The sequence below is a fragment of the Apteryx rowi genome, unplaced genomic scaffold (genome assembly GCF_003343035.1).
Source record: "Apteryx rowi isolate R43461 unplaced genomic scaffold, aptRow1 scaffold_619, whole genome shotgun sequence".
In the NCBI taxonomy this organism is placed as follows: domain Eukaryota; kingdom Metazoa; phylum Chordata; class Aves; order Apterygiformes; family Apterygidae; genus Apteryx; species Apteryx rowi.
Window position 1 is genome coordinate 473,053 of NW_020450893.1, and position 20,853 is coordinate 493,905.

General features: G+C 35.1%; 1 protein-coding gene across 2 annotated transcripts in view; it reads left to right on the top strand.

Annotated features, from left to right (window-relative positions):
* ITCH (itchy E3 ubiquitin protein ligase) overlaps positions 1-19,928 on the top strand; it is a 67,513-nt gene extending 47,585 nt beyond the window's left edge. Inside the window, exons 12-24 of one of the 2 annotated variants that reach the window (XM_026083837.1) lie at positions 1,486-1,570; positions 2,845-2,973; positions 3,634-3,706; positions 4,700-4,771; positions 6,868-6,956; positions 7,596-7,755; positions 8,043-8,176; positions 12,060-12,200; positions 13,997-14,117; positions 14,867-14,971; positions 15,193-15,289; positions 15,638-15,710; positions 16,468-19,928. In XM_026083837.1, coding sequence (XP_025939622.1) covers positions 1,486-1,570; positions 2,845-2,973; positions 3,634-3,706; positions 4,700-4,771; positions 6,868-6,956; positions 7,596-7,755; positions 8,043-8,176; positions 12,060-12,200; positions 13,997-14,117; positions 14,867-14,971; positions 15,193-15,289; positions 15,638-15,710; positions 16,468-16,567 — 1,379 coding nt within the window. In that variant the 3' untranslated portion in view covers positions 16,568-19,928. Of the gene's footprint in view, positions 1-1,485; positions 1,571-2,844; positions 2,974-3,633; positions 3,707-4,699; positions 4,772-6,867; positions 6,957-7,595; positions 7,756-8,042; positions 8,177-12,059; positions 12,201-13,416; positions 13,545-13,996; positions 14,118-14,866; positions 14,972-15,192; positions 15,290-15,637; positions 15,711-16,467 lie in introns of those variants that run through there. The other variant, XR_003256350.1, reaches the window with a different exon arrangement.
* Positions 19,929-20,853: the final 925 nt, after the last annotated feature.

Sequence of the window (20,853 nt, forward strand, 5' to 3'; positions counted from 1 at the left end):
CCCTCCCTCCAAAATAAATTTGGGGATTTTTTGCACTTTACATTGCTAACAATTTACAATTAGTATAACTGCTTTCTTGTGTACAAAAATGTAAGTGTAAACTAATTCCTGACCAGATAAGTGACTATGAAGTATATGTAATAATTCAATGATATTCATGATATGTAGGCAAAGTTTGAAGAGTCATGTAATTTAAATGTCCCTACTTGGCAGAGCTAGACCTAGTTTTTGTCTTAAGGTTTTTCAAACATAGCTACTTGGATTTTTAGTTAAGTTAGGGATGCAATTTCGTGTCATAAAATAGTTGTGCCCACACTTGTGCCTTGTTGCACTATCTATATGACATTTCAAGAAATGTTGTTTGTTAGGCTGAAATCGGCCCAGGAAACAAGAAAGCTGAGTTTCCACAGTGTACTGTTTGCTATCAGTATAACTTCTATGGACAAGAGTCTACTTCCAAACCTCTCTTCTAAACTGAAGCTTGTTACCTGCTGTAGTCAGATTTTGGCCTGGTTTTATAATTTGGGTTCTATATTCTGTGTTGCTTTTGCAACACTCTAAATAAAAAAAATCATAAAGAACTGCAGAATGATGCCAGAAGACCAAATCCTGGCATTTATCATAAATAAGTTTCAATCATGGGCTTAGGCTTAACTATTTGAGTGAAAGAATTTGTCTGTTTTCTTGGAATGTGCACTGATCCTTTTTTTTTTTTTCTGAATATGAAGGATTATTCCACTGTTCATATGGCTGTGTACTTTCCTGATACTTGTATATATGTCTCTTAAATATTTGTGTTTGCTATCTATATTGTAGGTAAGGTACATAGCAATAATCAAAGCACCTGTGGAGAAAACAGCTTACATTTTTGTTTTTTTCCAATTAATTTTTTCCTCTAATTGAAAAAACAAGTAGCATAGTAAGTGATCTTTAAATGGAAACTTCAGCTTTATCAATATTTTAATCTATTTAAATTTTTTAGCTTTGAAAAATATCTGAAAAGCTTTTTAAAAACTTTTAGCAGTATGCCAATAGATCTGGTGAAGGTAAATCTCCCACGTTGAACTTTCTTTCACGCAAATATCTATACTGTGATGATACCCAGAATCTGACTTGTTATCAAGATTTCGTCATATAAGCTGTGCAGATGTAGGTAGGTGAGCTTTTCAGGGTAAGCTTTAGGATATAAGGAATTTATCCGTGAACGCTTCAGTGCAGCTTTTCATTCAGGATAGGTGACGGTGAAGTTTCATGTGATTATCTTAATAGTACTGACTGCTAATATAGTCTATTCAGCAACAGGAATCTTAAAGAGTAATGTCCATGTGAATGAAAAGATGTTGAGTCAAAGTAGGTACAGAGAAACTCAAAGACAGAGGCTGGTGCAGGGGCTATTGATTTTTTTTTTTTTTTTTTTAATTTGATGTAGTCTGAGCAATACATTAAGCAGGTATTGAAATATTTTCAATTTTTGCTTCCTTTCAGAAAAGAGAACTGACAGCAATGGCAGAGTGTATTTTGTCAATCACAACACACGTATTACTCAGTGGGAAGATCCCAGGAGTCAGGGGTAAGAAATCAGATACAGTTTCACGTAGATCTGGAATGACAAATTGACTAAGTGGTGACATTGAGAACTAGGAGACATGGCTCACAGCTGAAAGATGGGTTGTCCTATACAGACTTCTCAGAGTGTCCCTTAAAATATGTGCAAAAGTACAAGACGAAATAGAAACTGTCAAAATGTTGCTTGCTAATAGCACAATTATCAGGAATGTCTTGTTAAACAGTGATATGTTGTTATTTATTAGAGAGTTAGTAACTAAGAGAGAGAAAGAAAGTAGACAAACTCCAAAAAGCTGCAGCACCTTCCCCCACTCCCCCCCAAAAAAACCCAAACCAAAACAAAACACCTTCTACCAAACTTCAGGCTGTAGATTAAGACAGGGGCAGTTCAGTTACTTTGATTCTTTGAAGTGGGGAGTGTCGGCACGAGGTTGGAGATGTTCTATCCCAGCTCCTCCATGCTTGAGCTGAAAAATTCCATTTGGTGAAGAAACTTCATCTGTCCCCGTAGAAGGAATAAGAGGAGAGGGAATGAAATGACCTAATATGTGGGCAGGGGCTGCTGGTTTTAGCCAGCACTGGCACCTTTCCATCTATCACATCTGCAGCAGCTGACCATGTAGAAAAGCACTATGATTTTTAGTAGCAACCCAACAACCAAAAGTTCTGGCTTTACAGTTGGAAACATAGTCCTATCATGTGGTTCTGTGGAGGAAAGTACGATCTGAGACTGCTGTGGTGGAGTGATACTACTCAGGTCTTCCAGTTGTATCGAGATCCATTTATGTTTATACCAAACTTGAGTTGGAAGTTACCAAAAATTATACAAGATCGGTATTTGTATTTTCTTGATATTCTTTTATTTTGATCACCCTGAAATCCCTTTTTGACTACTGTGATTACATATGAGGTACCAAAAGCTCATTAAAATGGTGTCAGTTTTAGAATAAAAATCTAATAGCTAGAAGATAAAACTCTATTACTTAAGTGGAGGAAATATCCATAAAATTTATGTAAGTTTTTTTCCCCAAAGTTCTTTTTGCTGTTATTCCAGATAGTGCAACTGAATGAGCTAATTCTTGTTTAAATAAGCATTTCACTCTTTGTGATAGCTGACATTAAAATTTAAGATAAAAACAAGCTGAATAAATGTTGAATAGAAAGTTTCTCAATCTGTCATTTTTTCAGTTCTGCTAAATTTTTTACTGTCTCAAGTATTGATAAATTAACTTCATGTATAAAGTTGATGAGTTACCATATATTTTCTTGTATCCACAGTCAATTAAATGAGAAACCCTTACCAGAAGGCTGGGAAATGCGATTTACTGTGGATGGTATTCCATATTTTGTTGATCACAATAGAAGAACCACTACATATATAGATCCCCGCACGGGCAAGTCTGCTCTGTAAGTGTTTTTAAACTTTGTATTAGGCTTTTAAAAGTAAAGTTTAACAGGCAACATTTTTGAATTTTTTTTTCTTTTCTTTGTATGGCTTTTGCAGGAGGTTTGGCAAGTAGCAAAGCTTCCTAGTTTTCTAGTTTTTCTTCCACTGTCCCTGCAGAAGGCAGTGTTCTGAGCACTTCAGAATCCGTCTTGCCAAATACTAGATAAGATTTGCGAGTTATGGAGGGGCTCCATCAGTCCTTCTGATGACAAGATCCCTTTCTTCCTTCTAGTTACTGGTCTTACTTTTTAGATGTACAATCAAGCCTTTATTTCCTTGATTCTCAGGAATGAGGATGGAGTTAAAAACAATTTGATTCCCAACTTAAATTAACTGAATGTCACCCCACCCTAATTGTTAGAATCCTTTTGTTTGCACTTAATAATCAGATACTGTTAATAAATACTGCATTTGCATCCCACAATATTACAAATAAGATTTTTTTAGTTATACAAGCCAATTACACTCCAAAAATAAAAAAAATTGTGACTGCATAAGAATCTTCCAACTAGATATATTTGTAGCCAACTAAACAACCTAAGTACCTAACTAATAAACGTGCAGACTTATTTCTTAAATTACCAAAACACTGAAATTCATTTTTCTCCTTTTGGTTTCAGAGACAACGGACCCCAGATAGCTTATGTGCGTGATTTCAAGGCAAAGGTTCAGTACTTCCGATTCTGGTGTCAGGTACAGAATTATTTCTTGGGGATATTTGTTGCTTGTTTGTTTACTTGCTTTAAGTGGACTCTTTGATACCTTTCAAGTAAAGCTAATTGAACTACTTTAAGGTTAAATGTGAGTTAAATTAAGAAGCGGTAAATACAGGCCTTGTGTAAACTCATGTAAGATTCAAAGCTAGGTAAGCTGAGGGCTGTCTTTTAAGCCTTTTAGAATAAAGGAAGACATCAATTTAGTTACAGTGTTTTTGGAAAGTGGTAGGCTTCAGAATAGTGGGGTTTTTTTCTGCTTTTAATAAAGGATTATAGGAAAGCACAGTAGTGATTTTTAAATACAGTTAATACGAGATCTAGTTTCTGCACAAATACATTCTTCCAGAAGAAAATGCAGAGCACTTGACAAAGAACATGTATGTCTAATCACTGAAGAATATACTGTGTTGCAGGCTAGCATATTCTAACAGAATTTCAATTTATTATGTCAGTCTTGGTCCTTTAAACTTTACATATATCAAAAGATTAAGAAACTTAGTATTTATGAAAAACTCCTGGGTTTAAATATTGCAATTTTCAAGAGTCAGTGAATTATCCTTTGAAAAATAGCAGAGACACTAGCCTGCTTAATTTTTCACTTTGAATTTTGTGCAGAATAACCTAAATTCTCTAATTTTTATTAAATTTTGAGATAGAAGGCTTTGCTAACTTAAAATATATTGTTGATCTTAATGCTTTCCTATGTCTTGTAAGAATAAAGTGTTTGAGCCTGTTCAAGGCAGTGTGAGGAGGTCCTATATACCTCACTGTAGATAACAATATTGGAAACAGTTTGTTCTTGGAATAAATTAAAATTCAGAATATATTAATTACTGGTTTTATTTTATATGGGTTAGTGAAATTCACCTGTACCTCTTAAAACAACATATACAACAAATAACAGTCATGACATAGTATTAGAAATTTTAGGTGATTGCGCATTTCATCTCTGAAAAATATTTCATTACAGCAACTGGCAATGCCACAACACATAAAGATTACAGTGAGCAGAAAAACACTATTTGAGGACTCATTTCAACAGGTATTTCATTTAAACATATTTTAGTACTGGTTTTGCAAAGTTGGATTGATGAGCTTCATAGTCAGGTGTCGTTCTTGATCCTTTAACATCTTGCTATTATTTTTAAAGCGACAGAAACAAAAACTAATGCTTAAAATAGTGTGTTTAGCATACAGTCATGCTTATGTATAAGAAGATCATGCTAAAATGTGAAGTCCTGGATCCACCTGACTGTTTCCAGAGACAGTGATTACGTAGCTCAGTATTCTTTTAAATCTGCTGAGCTCGTTTTGAGGGGAGGGCAGTGGGAGAACAGCTACCCGTTCTCAGGAAGTTAGCAGTTCAGCTTCTTTTTGTGGGCACATTTTGCTAGTAGTGTTTCATATAAGCATGGTAATGTACCAGAATATATTGATATGTTGATCTTATTCTAGATATTGTGGGTCTTTAAAAGAGTAATGAAATGATTAAAAGAAACCCAAAATTATTAGTTATGTTTAGATTATTAGTAGTAAAAATCTCATCGGTGTCAGTAGACCTAAACCATGATTAAAATTTATGGTTCTACAGCTTTTTGAAGTACTTTTTGAATTTGTTTGAATGCTCATTGTGACAGTAAATCGCTCCTGTTGTTTTGTTAAGTAGAAGCAGAAAGCAGCTGTTTGTCAGTCCAACAAGATACATAGAAATAAGACTGGAAGTGCAGGGAAAACAGTATGAGATTCCTCTGGCCACTTCTGTATTTTTCTGATTTAAAAGTAACTTAAGAAAATGCAGACCTTATCTAAGAAGATAGGAGCTTTTAGCTTCCTCTGTCTTTACTGTCAATAGCTGAGTTTTTTGAATCTTCTTATATATCTTCAGACTTCATTTCTTAGAAATTATCATTGATGTGTCAGGGCAGGAAATTCATACACATAGAATAATATGTTTGGAGACAAGAAAACATGTTCTTAAATAAAGCTTAATATCTTCCTGTTCAAATTACTGTAAACTGGCTTAGCAGAAGCAATAAATATTAGTGCAATTGGCTATTCTTGCCTTTTAGAACACTAATGGCTTCAAATAAAAGGGATTAAAGTGGACAAAGTAAATCCTGTAACGGAAAGTTGGCTGCAGCCTTAATTCCTAAATTTGCACTTTATCCTTTTACAATAATTGCAAAGGTAATAAAATCATATTGTACTGAAAAGAATCAAAAGAGATAGATTATGTAATCATGTAGATATCAGCAAACCTAGATTTACTCTAGAAAACAGGGTGTCTCATCAGTAATTTAGATGATATAATCACAAAGATCTGAGCAAATTTTTTTATGCTTATTAATTGCTTATCATTTGCAGGTATTTCTATTGGGGATATAAAAGTTATTGTAATAACTACAGACATATAGGGGAGATTTTAAAATACAGATTCTTCTTCCAAATTCTGCGTCTCTCATTGCAAACAAAAACTTAATGCTCTGAGACACGCAAGCGTTATGTGAAATCACAGCCCTGTTTTGCTAGGAAAACCTCTGATATTTGACCAAATCAGCAAATTTGGTCATTGTATTAAAAATGGCATTGCGATAGTTGCTTTAGCAGCTATGATTCTCCTTGATGCAGAACTGACAGCCAGCCTCCTTTTTAGGGAGTGAAGCTGTAAAATGAAAAAAAATATATATATATATTATGCATGTTTATTATTGTTTTTTTAAATTTATTTCTTTGAGTCTTTGCTCATGTTGCTTCATGAAGTGTAACTGCGGTACTATTCAGAATGTTATTCTAGAAAGCCCAAAGTTACTCTCTGTGAGCCTCTCTTATTTATTGGCCAGGTTTTTGTTGCATACTTATAGGCTGCTGACCTAAATATGACAGTCTTTCTTTTAAGAATTAATTTCTTCTCTTACTTTTCCATCTTTTACTTTTCACATCTGCTAGCAGGAAATAAGTTTGCACTAACCCCTCAAATTCCATGAACATTTCCTGAATAGGTAGCTTATGTATTTCTCATAGTTCCTTTTATGGTCTGATGTATTAAATGCCATATTGTTTGATAACAAATAGTAATAAGTTTAGCCTGTGCTGGCAGCTATTTTCTTTATATAAATTGATTGTTTTTCTTTTACTAAGATAATGAGCTTCAGCCCTCAGGATCTCCGGAGACGTTTGTGGGTTATTTTTCCTGGTGAAGAAGGCTTGGATTATGGAGGTGTCGCAAGGTAAACCAAACTAAAATGGCAAAAAGTCTTTTCTACAAATTGCTGGTGTGAAAACTTCTCCAAAGGAGATACTTAGACTACAATGCTTTAAAAATATTAGTGAGGCTTATATTTCATCTTTCCTTAGAGTATCAACGCATGTCTTCAAATAGTTTTGTGCAGTTTTTAAATCACATAAGGAATTATTCGAATGTCTCAATGATTAGAGAAAAAAGATGCACAGTTTACAGAACTATAGTAAGTCTTTGGCAAAGTCATTAATATCAAAGTAAAAGTCTATTGAAAAGTGAATACAAATCCCCAGAAGTCTTTACTGGAATGTAACTGAAAAGTATGTTAGCATTCCCTAAAAACTGAAAGTTTAGATCTGTGATAACCTCTTAAAAGAACTACTCTAATCTGCCCATTAAGATAAGGGTGTCTTTTCCAAACCATTGATAGTTGTATAACGTGGTAAATTTGCATACTAATTCCTAAATTGTGTTAGTTATAGTTGGTCTAGCCATACGTTCTGGAAAAGAAGTCAGGTTCACTGCCTATGTGCCAACAAGTTCCTAAGTCAATTTTCAGCATATGAATTAACTAAAATAATTTTTGAATACAACTGAAATGTGTTTTTTTGTGTTTGTATGATTTCAGGGAATGGTTCTTTCTATTGTCGCATGAAGTTTTGAACCCAATGTATTGCCTGTTTGAATATGCAGGGAAAGATAACTACTGCTTACAGATAAACCCAGCCTCTTACATTAATCCAGACCATCTGAAATACTTCCGTTTTATTGGAAGATTCATTGCCATGGTAAGTTCAAAAGTAGATAAAAGCTAACTTCTGCAGTTTTTCCTATAGATAAATATTGTACATTTAGATGGATAATTAAATAATTCATCTTTGAGCTGAAACTATTATTAGGTGTTTGGATATAACTGCCTTTGGTATAAATGATTTAAAACGTATTAGTAGTCATGATATTCTAGGATGCTTTAATTCTTTGGCTGTCAAATTTCATTGGTACAGAGTACAGAATGTTGTCCTTTTGGGTATTCAATCATCCTTTACATTATTTTGTCTGTTTTCATGTCCTTCAGGCTTTGTTCCATGGGAAATTCATTGACACTGGTTTCTCTCTGCCGTTCTATAAACGTATCCTAAACAAGCCAGTAGGACTCAAGGATTTAGAATCCGTTGACCCAGAGTTTTACAACTCTCTCATCTGGGTAAAGTGAGTTTGATTTGATTTTTGTTCTTGAAATAGCAATAAAATGTTTTTGATTTTCACTTATGCCAGGAAGTAGGTGTAAATTCATCACCGAAAACCCACTGAACAGTAGAATATATCAATTACAGAATAGTACTGGAATTGCCTTTCTGGTTTACTGAATATTCTGCACAGAATCTCGCATTCCATTTTCGCTGCTTTTTGAATAAAACTAGCTAGACATAATACAGATGTGATAGTCTCGCACACTGTTAAAAATAAAACGGCTTGTGTAAATTCCACTGAAACATTTTTCAGATAATTGATTTAAAAAAAAAATCAGAAAATATCCATTCATTAATGCTTTCTTTCCAAAATATCTGGTTTAGTTAGAAAATGTAAATAGTTTAGTGCTACAATAATTTGAAGTTAGCAAACATAGCTTATTACTTACTATCACATAACTGTTGTTGGTCATCCTTGAAATTTGACTTAAAGGTTAATAGTTTAAAATTAACTAGCATGCATTCTGCTAGCTAGCATTGGTTTTTGCACCAATCTGGATGATTCAAGACCATTTGCACATGCAGCCTTCCGTGTACGCATTGTCAGTCATCCGTCTATTCTACATTCACACTCTTTCCAAGTTTTTCCTTCTCCACTCCTTAATATTCCTCTCCAGAAAGTGGCAGGTAAAATGGATCTGGAGTTTTTAGACACACAGTTATTTTGGAAATATGTGTTCAAAATATTTTTAGAAATAATTTTAAAACCCTTCAGATTTAAAGGCACTGTAACTCTGTGCTTACTTGATAATAGCAAGATTCCAGGATGTTGTAGTCCATGGTTGATATGCACCATTAAAAGTGTCAGTAACAGTGGTGTTTTTTTCTTCCAAAAATAAAAAAGGAAAATGGAAGGGAAAGACAAATCCAATTTAAAAAAAAAAATACTGTTACTTCTGTTATAATAAAACAAATCTAGCAGAAAAACCAGTCTGTTATGCGTGACTGGTGAAATAAAACATACTAAAGAATGATATACAATCAATTTAAAAAATTGTTTTAAATTGCTTTGTAAACTTCATAAAAAAATTAGGATAGATTGATTTTTAAAAAGCGAAAATAGCTATAAAAGGAAAAAATGTCATCTCCTGTAGTGGTGAATCATGGAAGTATTGTCTGGAATAATTGGGGGGGGGGGAGAGCTTTAGGTTATATTTACAAATAGAGATGTGGATTTTGCTTTCGTTTTCAGAGTAGTATGTTCTGTACCCAATCATTTGTGGCTAAAAGGTACAGTAAGTTAAAATTCCGATAGCAAAACTATAGTTGCTATTTGGACAAAGATGCCATGAAACTGAGACCTGAGAGAGAAGAAAAGGTCTCAAAGCTTTAAGTCCTGATTCTTGCAATTAAACTTGCTGTTTTATAGTCAGGTAATGTATACATTATTTTTTTTTAAAGGAAGGGGTCATTTGTTGTTACCTTATGACTACAGGTGTTTTAGAGGTCAGGCAAAAGACACTGAAAATGCAAGGTGTTTTTGAGAAAGGTATAGAGAAGAGATTTACAGTGCTTGATCTGTAATCACGGGGGAAGCTACTATGGGTGAATGAGCTTGTGACTAACTGGTGATGAGCTGCGCATATAAAATCATTTACCTTATGAACAGTATCAATTCATTAATCATCTGCGGAAGGTCGAGAGTAGAAGGATATTATTTTTAAGCTGTTTTCCTTAGACATAGTCGCATCTTTGCATTTGTGTCTAATGCGTATAAGCTGGAGACTTGTGCTCAGCATTGCCCTCACGCATTTTATAGTAATGGTTTTCACTGATGACACCCGATACTTGCGGGGCCTTTCAGTACCGCTGGAGTGTCATATTTAATCCATGAATGCTTCTTTTGGATGATACATTATTTATGAGGGCTCAGAAGAGAGCACAGAGGCTTTTGGAAATCGGTATCAGGCTGCCTGGCCATGGCAATAAACGGGGGCTTGTTACAGCCATGGCAGACTCTTTCCCTGCACCTTTATTTCAAAGCATGCAGTGTTGCCAGGTACCATCCAGTTGACTGCTGGTGTGAAACTGTTCTTGGGTACCAGCAGTCCCTAGTGAAAGGTTTTGTCAGGGACAGGAGAAGCTTATGTTTAAAGTAAGGAACCAGAAAACTTGGAACTTACTGTCGAATAATGGTTCTTGTATCTCCAGTCTGTAAATTAAGGTTTCAAATGACTAAGCTGTGTTGGCTACATATGCTTTTATTAATCTGCGCTGAGTGTTTTGGTTTTTTATTTGATTGCCGCAGAAGAAAGCTCTGGGGAAGCTTAAGACAGTAGCAAGAACTTTCCTAAGGCTGTCTCTAGAGCAGATATGACCTGTATATCGACAGCAATTTCTGTAGCGATGCAGAGTTCTTCTAAGTTGGAGTCCAAGAAGGCTTTACTGCCTTGAAAAAAAAACACCCAAGGATATGAACATTCTGGAGAAGAGCCTTCAGACCTCTGAGGTGTAGACATTGGTCTCTAAGTAGAGAGATGGAAATTTCAGGTTTAGCAGAGGTGAACCTGCGTATTAGCAATGCCAATGGAGTTATTCTCCAAGGAAACAGTCATAAATCTGTAGGAAAAATTCATGTCTGGCAGGGAGGACATCATTTCATTCAGCCTCAAAAGACCAAGAAACTTTTCAGTAGTTTTGAATCTGGTTGGAGCTTCTCCTATTGAGTAGCTATTTTTTACATTCCCACCATTTCTGGTAAACTGTTTCAATAAATCATTAATATTAGAAAATGATGAAGAAGGCTATGCAATTCATGTCCTTTTTCACGTGCATATCTCACAAGGAAACTTGAGACCAAGTATCCAGATACTTTTGTATCCTGATGCAATATGAAAGAGGTCTGTTTCCTTTTAAAAGGAAGGAGTGATTTTATTTGAGGTATTTAATCAGCCTGAAGCCTGAAGCCTTTCCTCCTTATCCAAGTTTTAAATAGCATGTATTTTGGGAAGATCAAGTTCAGAAGCACCATCATATCACAATGCTAGATAAACCACAGTGACATTATATTCAAGATTGGCATTTCCATATTATGGTTCAGGAAACTGTCTTGTTTGTTCAGTCTATCTTGGGGAAAATGGTCATGAGCCCCACTGCATATGCAGATGATTCTTCACATTATAGAAGCATGCATCACCATACAAATTACATTGTTATACCTGTTATTCTGCTGGTTATTAAACCCTATAGAGAGAATAAAGTTTATTGAAGCAGCATCTGTTGGTTACAGATTAGCAAAAGTTTCTTCCTGTGTTACATTTTCTAGTAAGAGAATTCCTCTTTAGCAGGAGAGCCAATACATATATTTTGTTAATTTAGGAGCTTAGAACATTTTAGGATATGCTCACCAAACAGACCCATAAATATACAGATGTTAAAGATAATTCCTTAAGCATGCAAAGCCTTTCTTAGTTACTTCTGGTCTGGTATTACCTGAAGAAAGGACATCTACCTTTCAGCAAGGTCTTTGTTACCAATTAGAAGAAGCAATCATGCCATAAAAAAAAATGCAAAAATGTTATTACTTGAAAAGTTTCTATACTGCATTGAGCTACTAGATAGAGTCAGCAAGGTAATATGTCAGCCTTAGTGACTGACTAATTTAACGGTACTATTAATAAAAAATTGCTGGTCAGGAGTGCAATTCATGTATGTACCTAGCATCAGTGAAATCAAGTCCGTATATCTTGCAAAACCACAGTTATTGTGTAAGTAACGTTTCCTTAACTTGATTTGTGAACTCTAATCCTTTTTTTTTTTTCTTAAGGTTCTTTATACACATCTCCTGTACTGAGTACAAGGTCTCTTTATTCAGTATTTGCAATATTTATTTTTTCTTACAGAGAGAACGATATTGAAGAATGTGGCTTGGAAATGTTTTTCTCAGTTGATAAAGAAATTCTAGGTGAAATCAAAAGCCATGATTTGAAACCAAATGGTAGCAACATTCTAGTCACAGAAGAAAACAAAGAAGAATATATAAGGTAAGAACAAATGAAGATTTTAAAATACTTGTTTCTGTCCATTTTCTTTCTTTAGTTCTAGCAAGAAAAGATTGTCCAGCTGTGTAATAATCTGAAGCATTGTTGAAAACTTGCCTATAAGTAACTGCTGCTGATGTAACTAGTGGCAATTGTTTGGATATCATATTTGAAAGAAAAAAAATGATGGAAATAAAAATCCACTTTTCCCTAAATACTAAGTTTAGCAGATGATCTGCTTTTTTTCTAGAGATTTTTAAATTAGCAGAATATCGCAACGAGAAACATGAATGTCAGGTATTTCAGCAAATCACTGCATGTGTTTATTATTCGAATTATGCTCATTCAAAACCTACTCATAGTCTAGCAAGCCATTTTTGTTTTAAACTGAACATTTTTGGATGCTTTCTTGATAATTTTTAATTTTTAAAGGTATTTAGCATCACTATTGGTTTTATTTGAACTGGCCTTATAATACAGTTAGATCTTGGCATTTCTAACAGCCCAGTGTTATGAATGATGGAATAACTTGTATTGTCATAAACTAAGTATTTTGATTGCAGTATGGGAGTTTTTCAAGGCAATAGATTAGGAGGGGAGGATCTTTCACTAAGAATGATTAAAGAAGGACAACGTGAACAATGAGCTGGTTTGTCTTGATATATCCCTTCCTTAATGTGCAGCAGTACATAAGCTCTGCTTTAAGGTGTGATCCTTAACGTATAAGCTTAGGTGAATGTGCTTGCCAAAGAAAATCACGTATTGCAGGCACAAAATGAACTGAATCTCACTGGAGTTTTCCTCTCTCTTGTGATGATTTCGGTGAAGTCTGCTTTTCCGGGGGCAGGTGCAAGGGAGAAGGGAGTGGATGTTGTTTTCGTTGCATGAGTAATCTGTGAAAACATTTCAGTGCTTCACAGAAAAGGTAACATTTGCAGAAGGAACATTCTGGCATTTTGTAATTTTGCAAAGTATTCATATTGGGGTTGAAAATGGGGAGGATCTGCAGAAAACCATTCTCTCCTAGTTTCCAGGAACCCAGGGAGAGCTCGGATTCCAGCTTCACTCATACTCTTCTGTGTCTTACTCTGGGTCCTGCTTTAAGTCCCCAAGGTTTCTAGGATTGAAATCAGAAAATAGCCATCTCTCCTTTAGACTCCAATTCTCCTGACAGGTTAGGCTTGAATTCAGCATAATATCTGCTTCTCCCTGGGTTCAGGTTCTTCGGGTCTCCTGCCTGCTTTTCACCCTTTTATTAATGGAGAGTGGAGTTTCTGCCACAGAGCAAAGTTTCATGATTAACAGAAACAAATATGGAACTTTCCAAATGGACATAGTCGTTTCTTGGTAAGCTGGCAGTCCTACTTATCTTCACCAGTACAACTTGACCTAGTTTTTTTTTCTTTTTTTTATCTTTCCATGGATAATGATTGAGATTTCTGGGGAGAATATTAGACAAAGATAGCTCTGCATTTTTTTTTTCTTTCCTCAAATATCTAGGGACTGCTGTGCTCTCATTAATATAATCAGTGAATAGATGCTGCCTCCTCTTTGAGCCTAAAATACTTTTCATAGCAGAATGGTTGGAAACATAGGGTTTTAACTTGCATTTAAAAACCTGTTTGCAGAGAGTAAAGGTTACGAATAAAATTATACGATGTTCTATCCCCAGAACTTTCCAGACTTTCCATAATACTTTTAACATAGCTTACAGTTCATCTCAAAATAGGCTAACAAAAGATGTGGACTTTGGGCAGCATGGGCCAGCTTAAATTGTCTTTCTATATTTTCTTTTGCAGGCTAGTAGCAGAATGGAGGCTTTCCCGAGGTGTCGAGGAACAGACACAGGCTTTCTTCGAGGGCTTCAATGAAATTCTGCCACAACAGTATTTGCAGTATTTTGATGCTAAGGAACTGGAGGTAAAGAATTACTTGGCTCTCACTAGATCCAGTTTGTTGCATGTAATACTTAAATTCCAGTCATTATGTTCGAAGAACAGAGTTTGCTAATGCTGACAGCTTTGTTTTATAGGGGATAAGGGGAAAACTTCATGGAGCAGTATTTGATTAATGTGTTTCCCTTTGCTTTCCTCTTTGCCAGCCACTGACACGTTTCTAAGGGATAAGATTCTGCCAACACAAAATTGTTGTTGAATTGCTTTTGAAATCCTCAGCAATTTGATTTACTTGTGTTTAAGGAATGAGTAACTTGACAGAGAGGGAGATAAAACCAGATATGCAGTGAATGACCAAATATAGAGTGGACCAGGCTCTAGTTGGTTTTCATCTCACAAAATTACTCTTCCTGAAGCATCTCTAATTTAAAAAAAAATGAAAACCAAACAGCTTATACCCAGCACAGAATTATACGGTTGGGCAATGATAAAGTATATGTTTTTGGTTTGAATGTCCAAATGCAAGCAATTATTCCCTGTGTCATGAATGAGACTCTTGCTATTTTGTGGCCTCTCAAAATACACTTCATAAGTAATGGTTATTCTTTGTTGTGGAAGTTTGGGATAAAGTTTAAAATTAAAAGTGAGCATCCAGTCTTTGCAGATACTTCCATGTATGGTACAACTGGCGTTCTTTGTTGCTATGTGGGCAGCCGTAGAAACGGAGTGATAGCTTGTACTTGCATACTTATTTCCCTTTTTCTCCCCCAAAAGGTGCTTTTATGTGGAATGCAAGAAATTGATTTGAATGACTGGCAAAGACATACCATCTACCGGCATTATACCAGGACCAGCAGACAGATAGTATGGTTCTGGCAGGTTTGTAGACTTTTATTCTCAGCAGAAATTACAGAGTACAGCTACAACTGAGTGAGCAATAGTCAGAATTGCTGAACAGATCAGTGGCATGTAAATAAAAATTGTTACTGCTAATCTAGCTATTCTTAACAGTAGTGTGACTTGTAAATCTATGGATGATGAGGTGAAAATACAAATATCAAATGTGTACCTAAGTGTTTATTTCAATTATTATTTTTCAGTTTGTGAAAGAAATAGATAATGAGAAGAGAATGAGACTCCTGCAGTTTGTTACTGGAACATGCAGATTACCAGTGGGAGGATTTGCTGACCTCATGGGTATGCATAATAATCCTTCTAATGGGTTAGCTATTTTTTTTGTTTATGGACATTTTTATGAATTTTATATTGACTGTTAAGTCCTCCATATATTTCAGCTATGACAGAAAGATTGTTAATACCCGTTACATTGTTGAGTTTCTTTCAGAATCACTTCTTTAAGTTTGTGTGTTTTTTACCACATTAATACTTTTATGTGGATAGAGTTGTGTAATGAAAGACTTTTGTTCTGTGTGAGTAATGATAGCCTTGTCTTGTTTTTAAGTCTTTTATATTTCAGCTATCATATATTAACTACTGATACTAAGTTAGCTAGACCAATGTCTTATTTACTTGAATTTATTACAGGGAGCAATGGACCCCAAAAGTTTTGTATTGAAAAAGTTGGAAAGGAAAACTGGTTACCTAGAAGTCACACCTGGTGAGTACATAATATATCAGAGTATTACGGTGGTTCTATTTCTGCTGACAACAGTCTACTTGGAGATTGTTAGTAAATGGGTAATCTGCTTAAACGTCTGCGATTGTGTGAAATCAAACACCAAGCTATGCTAAACAGCTTGATCACGGAATAAAAGTTGAGCTTCTGAAAAACTATTCTGTGGCATGCAGTAGATTCCATTATTGAATTTTGTGGATTTGTGTATTACTGAAAATTTAAAGTAATAAACAGTACTTTCTAAAGACAGCGGGACTGATCTTTTGTTCTCACTGCACTCCATTGTGATAAAAAAATAAATAGCTCCATTCACACTGCCTCTTCCCTAGAGAAAAGGTAGCTTATGCTCATTTCTTCAGTTACAGTAATACTCAGTAAAAAGAAACAAGTTTAACATTTCAAATATGAATAATGTCTCTAGTTAACCAACTAGGAAAATGTAGCAAGGCTTATTACCAAATATGCTGCATTTCTGGAAAACTAACTCTTTTGAAGCATTTTTACTCTAACTTTTGCTCTCAGAAATAAATTATATCTGGTCCATGGTCAGCTTTTGACAGGGTATAAATCCAGGATTTTCCTGGACTTTCTTTTCCCCTTCCAACTGTAAAATAGCTGTGAATTAATTGTTGTATCCATTTTACATAGCAAAAGGTTCGATTACCCGTATTCATAGCAGATCTTTTTGGTGATGTTTAAATTATTTTTCAATACTTAAGTTTTTATTTTTTACTTTCAGTTTCAATCGCTTAGACCTTCCACCCTATAAGAATTATGAGCAGTTGAAGGAAAAGTTGTTATTCGCAATTGAAGAAACAGAAGGATTTGGGCAAGAGTAACCAGCTATAATTTGCACCTTGAAGAACGTGAACTCAACACATGATGTATGTTCTTCACTTCTTCTGCTTGTTGCACACTTCATTGTAAAGTAGACTTGACTTGGATTATTTAACAAATACTAGCGTGTAAGTAAATGGATGTTATCCTGAGATTTTACCCACATTAACTCTGGATTTTTACTGAGCACTTTCAGAAATCAAATGAGCAATCAGATGAATTATGAACTAAGTAGATATTTAAAACAGCTTTGGGCTCTGCTATGTTTCACTGTTCATTAATTAGAATGTGTCCTTAATGACTGACAGATTTTTAAGAATAGTTTTGTCTTTCCTTTTTAGTAGCATTTTTTGCTACTGATGCACTGGGAAGTTCATTGGTAGCTGCAATGCTGCAGCATCCTCATAAGCCTCTTTACAGCAGTGTTATTAGAACCAGCCTATAACTGTCCTCTGGGTACTATGAGCAAATTCATTGCTTATGCTCTTTTTTCTAACTCAAGTGTGGCCAGACTGTTTTTTCCCCACCTGGAGTCTGCTCAAATGCCAGCTGGATTCAAGCTGCTGTTAAGGGGATGTAGAAGTGTGGCACAAATCCAGGCCGTAGCTTTGATTTTTTTTGTTTTTTAATCCTGCTTTTTTTCAGCAAAATAAACGCCTGCCCAAAGTTGTTGGAACATTTTCATGTCCCCTCAGAAGAATTCTGATCTTTTTCTGCATAACACATTTAACTTTTACAATAATAAAACACTGTGGTACTTCACTCATTTTGCAAAAGTCAAGACCACCTGGGATTGCACTGATTCCATTTAGATTCATGTATGCAGACTGATGTTTCTCATCAAAAGTGTTCATGGAAATTTTACTCAGTGTTATTCTTACATGTTGCAGTCAGTTTTCTCCAAATATTTTATTGGTTTCTCAGGAAGAGGTGTAAAACAACTGGATTTAAAAATGATAATACTTATCATTTTTTTTTTGGTGATGAACTGAAGGCTGATATTGACTAAGGCTAACAGGGCTAGAAAGTTCAGACATGGATTACAGACTTTTGAAATGTTGGAGCATCGGTAAGTAATTCTATAAAGAGTAGAACTAAAGAATCTGGGGGAGGTTTCTAAATTAATTCATCCCTCAGCTGCTTATAGCTAGTAACTTTTGTAGTGAGTTCTTATTGGATTAATAACATCTTTTACTTCCTTTTAGAATCTGTTAATGTTCAGTTCTCTTCTGGTTTACAATGGCATTGTACATTTTACTGCTCCTTTAGACTGAATGCACTTTTTGGGTATGGTCAGCTCTTTTCTTATCTGAAGGGACGAAAGCAAACTTCAATGAGATGGGCTGTTAGCCATAGTAAGAGATGTGACACTTGAAATGGTATGTAGCACATGTTAAAGCATAACTGCAGCTCCAAGCATTGGGATAGGAGCTGTTTTTAAGAGACTTCCAGATTTAGAGCTGGAACAGGACAAGGGGAAATTCTAAAACTGAATTTCTGGTCTTTGAAAAGAATATTTCCTTCCTGCTATCCCTTCAGTCTTAACTATAAGATGGAAAAACTGATTCAGGGCTAAGAAGAACCAAGACACTACAGTTCGATAACTGACTTCAAGAGAGTTTTTCAGGTCGTATAAGGTGATACGTGCTCACCGGAAGGCAGAATGATTAGACCCTACAGTGTACAACTCTTGCCACGCATCTTTAAGAAAAACATAAAGCGTTTCTGATGGTATAGAAATGACCCACTTTTGTCTTCTCACTGGTGGTGAGAACTAACCTGACTTCATGGTTTTACTAAGAGGAAAATCTGCCAACTTCAAAATATTTGATGGCTCTTTTACAGTACACAGTTCATGAGAAGAAAAAAAGCCTTATAAATATTTTCTGTTGATGTTAATTCTTACAATGAAATCTAGTTATCTAACATATTTACAAGAGATTAAATTAAGCAAGTTAATGCAAGATTAAGCTATGAAAAATAGTTTGTGTTCTGCATAATGCTTTATGATTCATGTAGGGAACCTAGAAATATTATTAATGTATAAATATCACCCAAAAGGCTTTCAGCCCTATATTTTTAAAATAAAGAATAGTTATAATTGAAATAGCCTTAGCCCTAGTTCTATAGGGTATGGCTGTTTAATATTTTTATGGTTGAAATGTTTAGTTCAGGAAAAAGGTAAATGCTTGTATATATTTTTGCAGTCTGGGATTCCACTTATTCCATTTTTTTCTTTCTTTAATTTAAATAGCATGTTTATATGTCTTTTCTGCTGTATTAGAATGGGAGAAAGGGGGCTGGATATCCCAAGCACCAGAAATAATTTTCAAATATTGCAATTAAAGAATTCACTGGAAAAACAAACAAACAAACTGTAAAACATTGGATTTGGCCAAAATACAAGTATTTAAAATAAGTTTACTATGTTAAATAGCAATATTTCTGAAGTCAGAATTAAAGATTACTTGCACATTTTACTTTGTAAGCATTGTAAATGCTAACAAATCTGTTAATTTTCTACAGCATGTTGTGTAGAAATAACAAGGAATTATTATGAGCCACTGATGCACTCTTCTGTTCTTTATGGGGGTCTGGTGGAAACATCATGTGGATAAGCCCACAGGGTATAGTATACCAGATAATAAGTTGTTATGAATTGGACTACAAGCAAGACTTTCAGCAGAGATTAATGAATGTGTCTCCCACTGCTTCAACTGATTTAGCAGCCTGAACTCCATAAATTCATAGGGTGTAACAAGTACATGTTCATGTGCAACTGTCAATTGATCCAAATTTACAAGTATTAGAATAACTTTTATTTAGAATTTTGCCTTATGAGAATGACATCAGAATTAACAAAATGCTGAGCCACTGATCTACGATTTAACAAAGCCTTATTTGTCCTGGGTAGCCCAGGAAATGTTAATATATTAATGAAGTACGCAGTAAATGCGTCACGTCTTCATCTGATTTAGTATGGAATTTTTTTTAATCCAGTTGCTTGTGTTAAAACTTGATTTTTTTTTCTATTATCTGTGAAATGTAAAAGCAAAAAAAACTTCCTAATTAATTTTTTTTGGTTTGCATTTTCATTACATGCTGCACTGGATTTGTAATCTCAACTCTATATTGGTATCTCCAGCCCCCTTTTTTTGTGGTGTCTTAATTTTCTTTCAGAATCATTGTTTGTGTATATGTGCTCTAGTGAACTAGTATATAAACTGGGATCAGCAGCACTGGATTGTAAAATACTGGACTGAAATTCGTTGTTGAAATTTCCTTGCATTGTAATTTCAAATACTCAGGTAACTGTAACAGTATCTCAGTAAGTCAAATACTTTTATAAAACCTACTTAAAGAGCTGGTTGTCTTGTCGTTATTCCTTTGGTGTTACGAAGCATATGTGTGCCTATAAACTGTTGTCCGTCTGCTCTTTGGGGACGGGGGTGAGGCTGCATGAAGTTGTCCTTCTAGCAAAGTCCCTTCGGGAATGTTTCTTTCCCGAGAACTCTTCTGCCAGTGTTTACTGCGTGGAAATTCATTAGACTTCAGACCCGGTATGTGGTTGCCTATGTGACTGTTAGTCTCCAGCTAGAATAAATCCTGAATTTAGTGCTAAAGAACCTAGGGATACTACCCCAAGAAGACAGTGAGGCTGCTGGTCTGTGAACAATGGTCTTCTGACGTCTTCTGGTCTGCAGGAGACGCACCAGAAGTAAGGAGGCCAATTGAGGTGGCGGGACTGTTTGGAGAGAGGGAAATGGTCTGGAGAAAGATTGTATAGGATCTGTGGCTTTAGCATTTTCTTTTATCGCTACTGCAGAGATAGCGAAGACGAGATGTGATTGTGATGCAAGGTTTTGTGTTTTTTTTTTTTTCTTTCCTGTTCAGGAATGAGGGGATGATGGGCAGTAGGAAAAAAATATATTAACAAAATTTTTATTTAGAGATTATCTAGGGCAAAATCCCGGATTCCTAATGGAAACATTTTCATGATACTTGATTGTATCATTGTAATTAAAATACGTTGTATTACTGTAATTGAAATAGAATGACTTGTACTGTAGAAGAAACTTCTACAGCTGGTATCTTTATTAATGCACTGCTGAGAGTATAAGTTCCATAGTCCTTAACAGAAAAAAGTGGATCTGGGATTCTCTCTGTTTCCTAGTTCTCCTGCATGCCATAATGTGACTTAGTATGACCAGATGCAGCTGAGTCTCAACTCTCATGGTCCCTTGTCCTGTTACTAGAGACCACTGAGAAGAGTCTGGCTTAGTCGTCT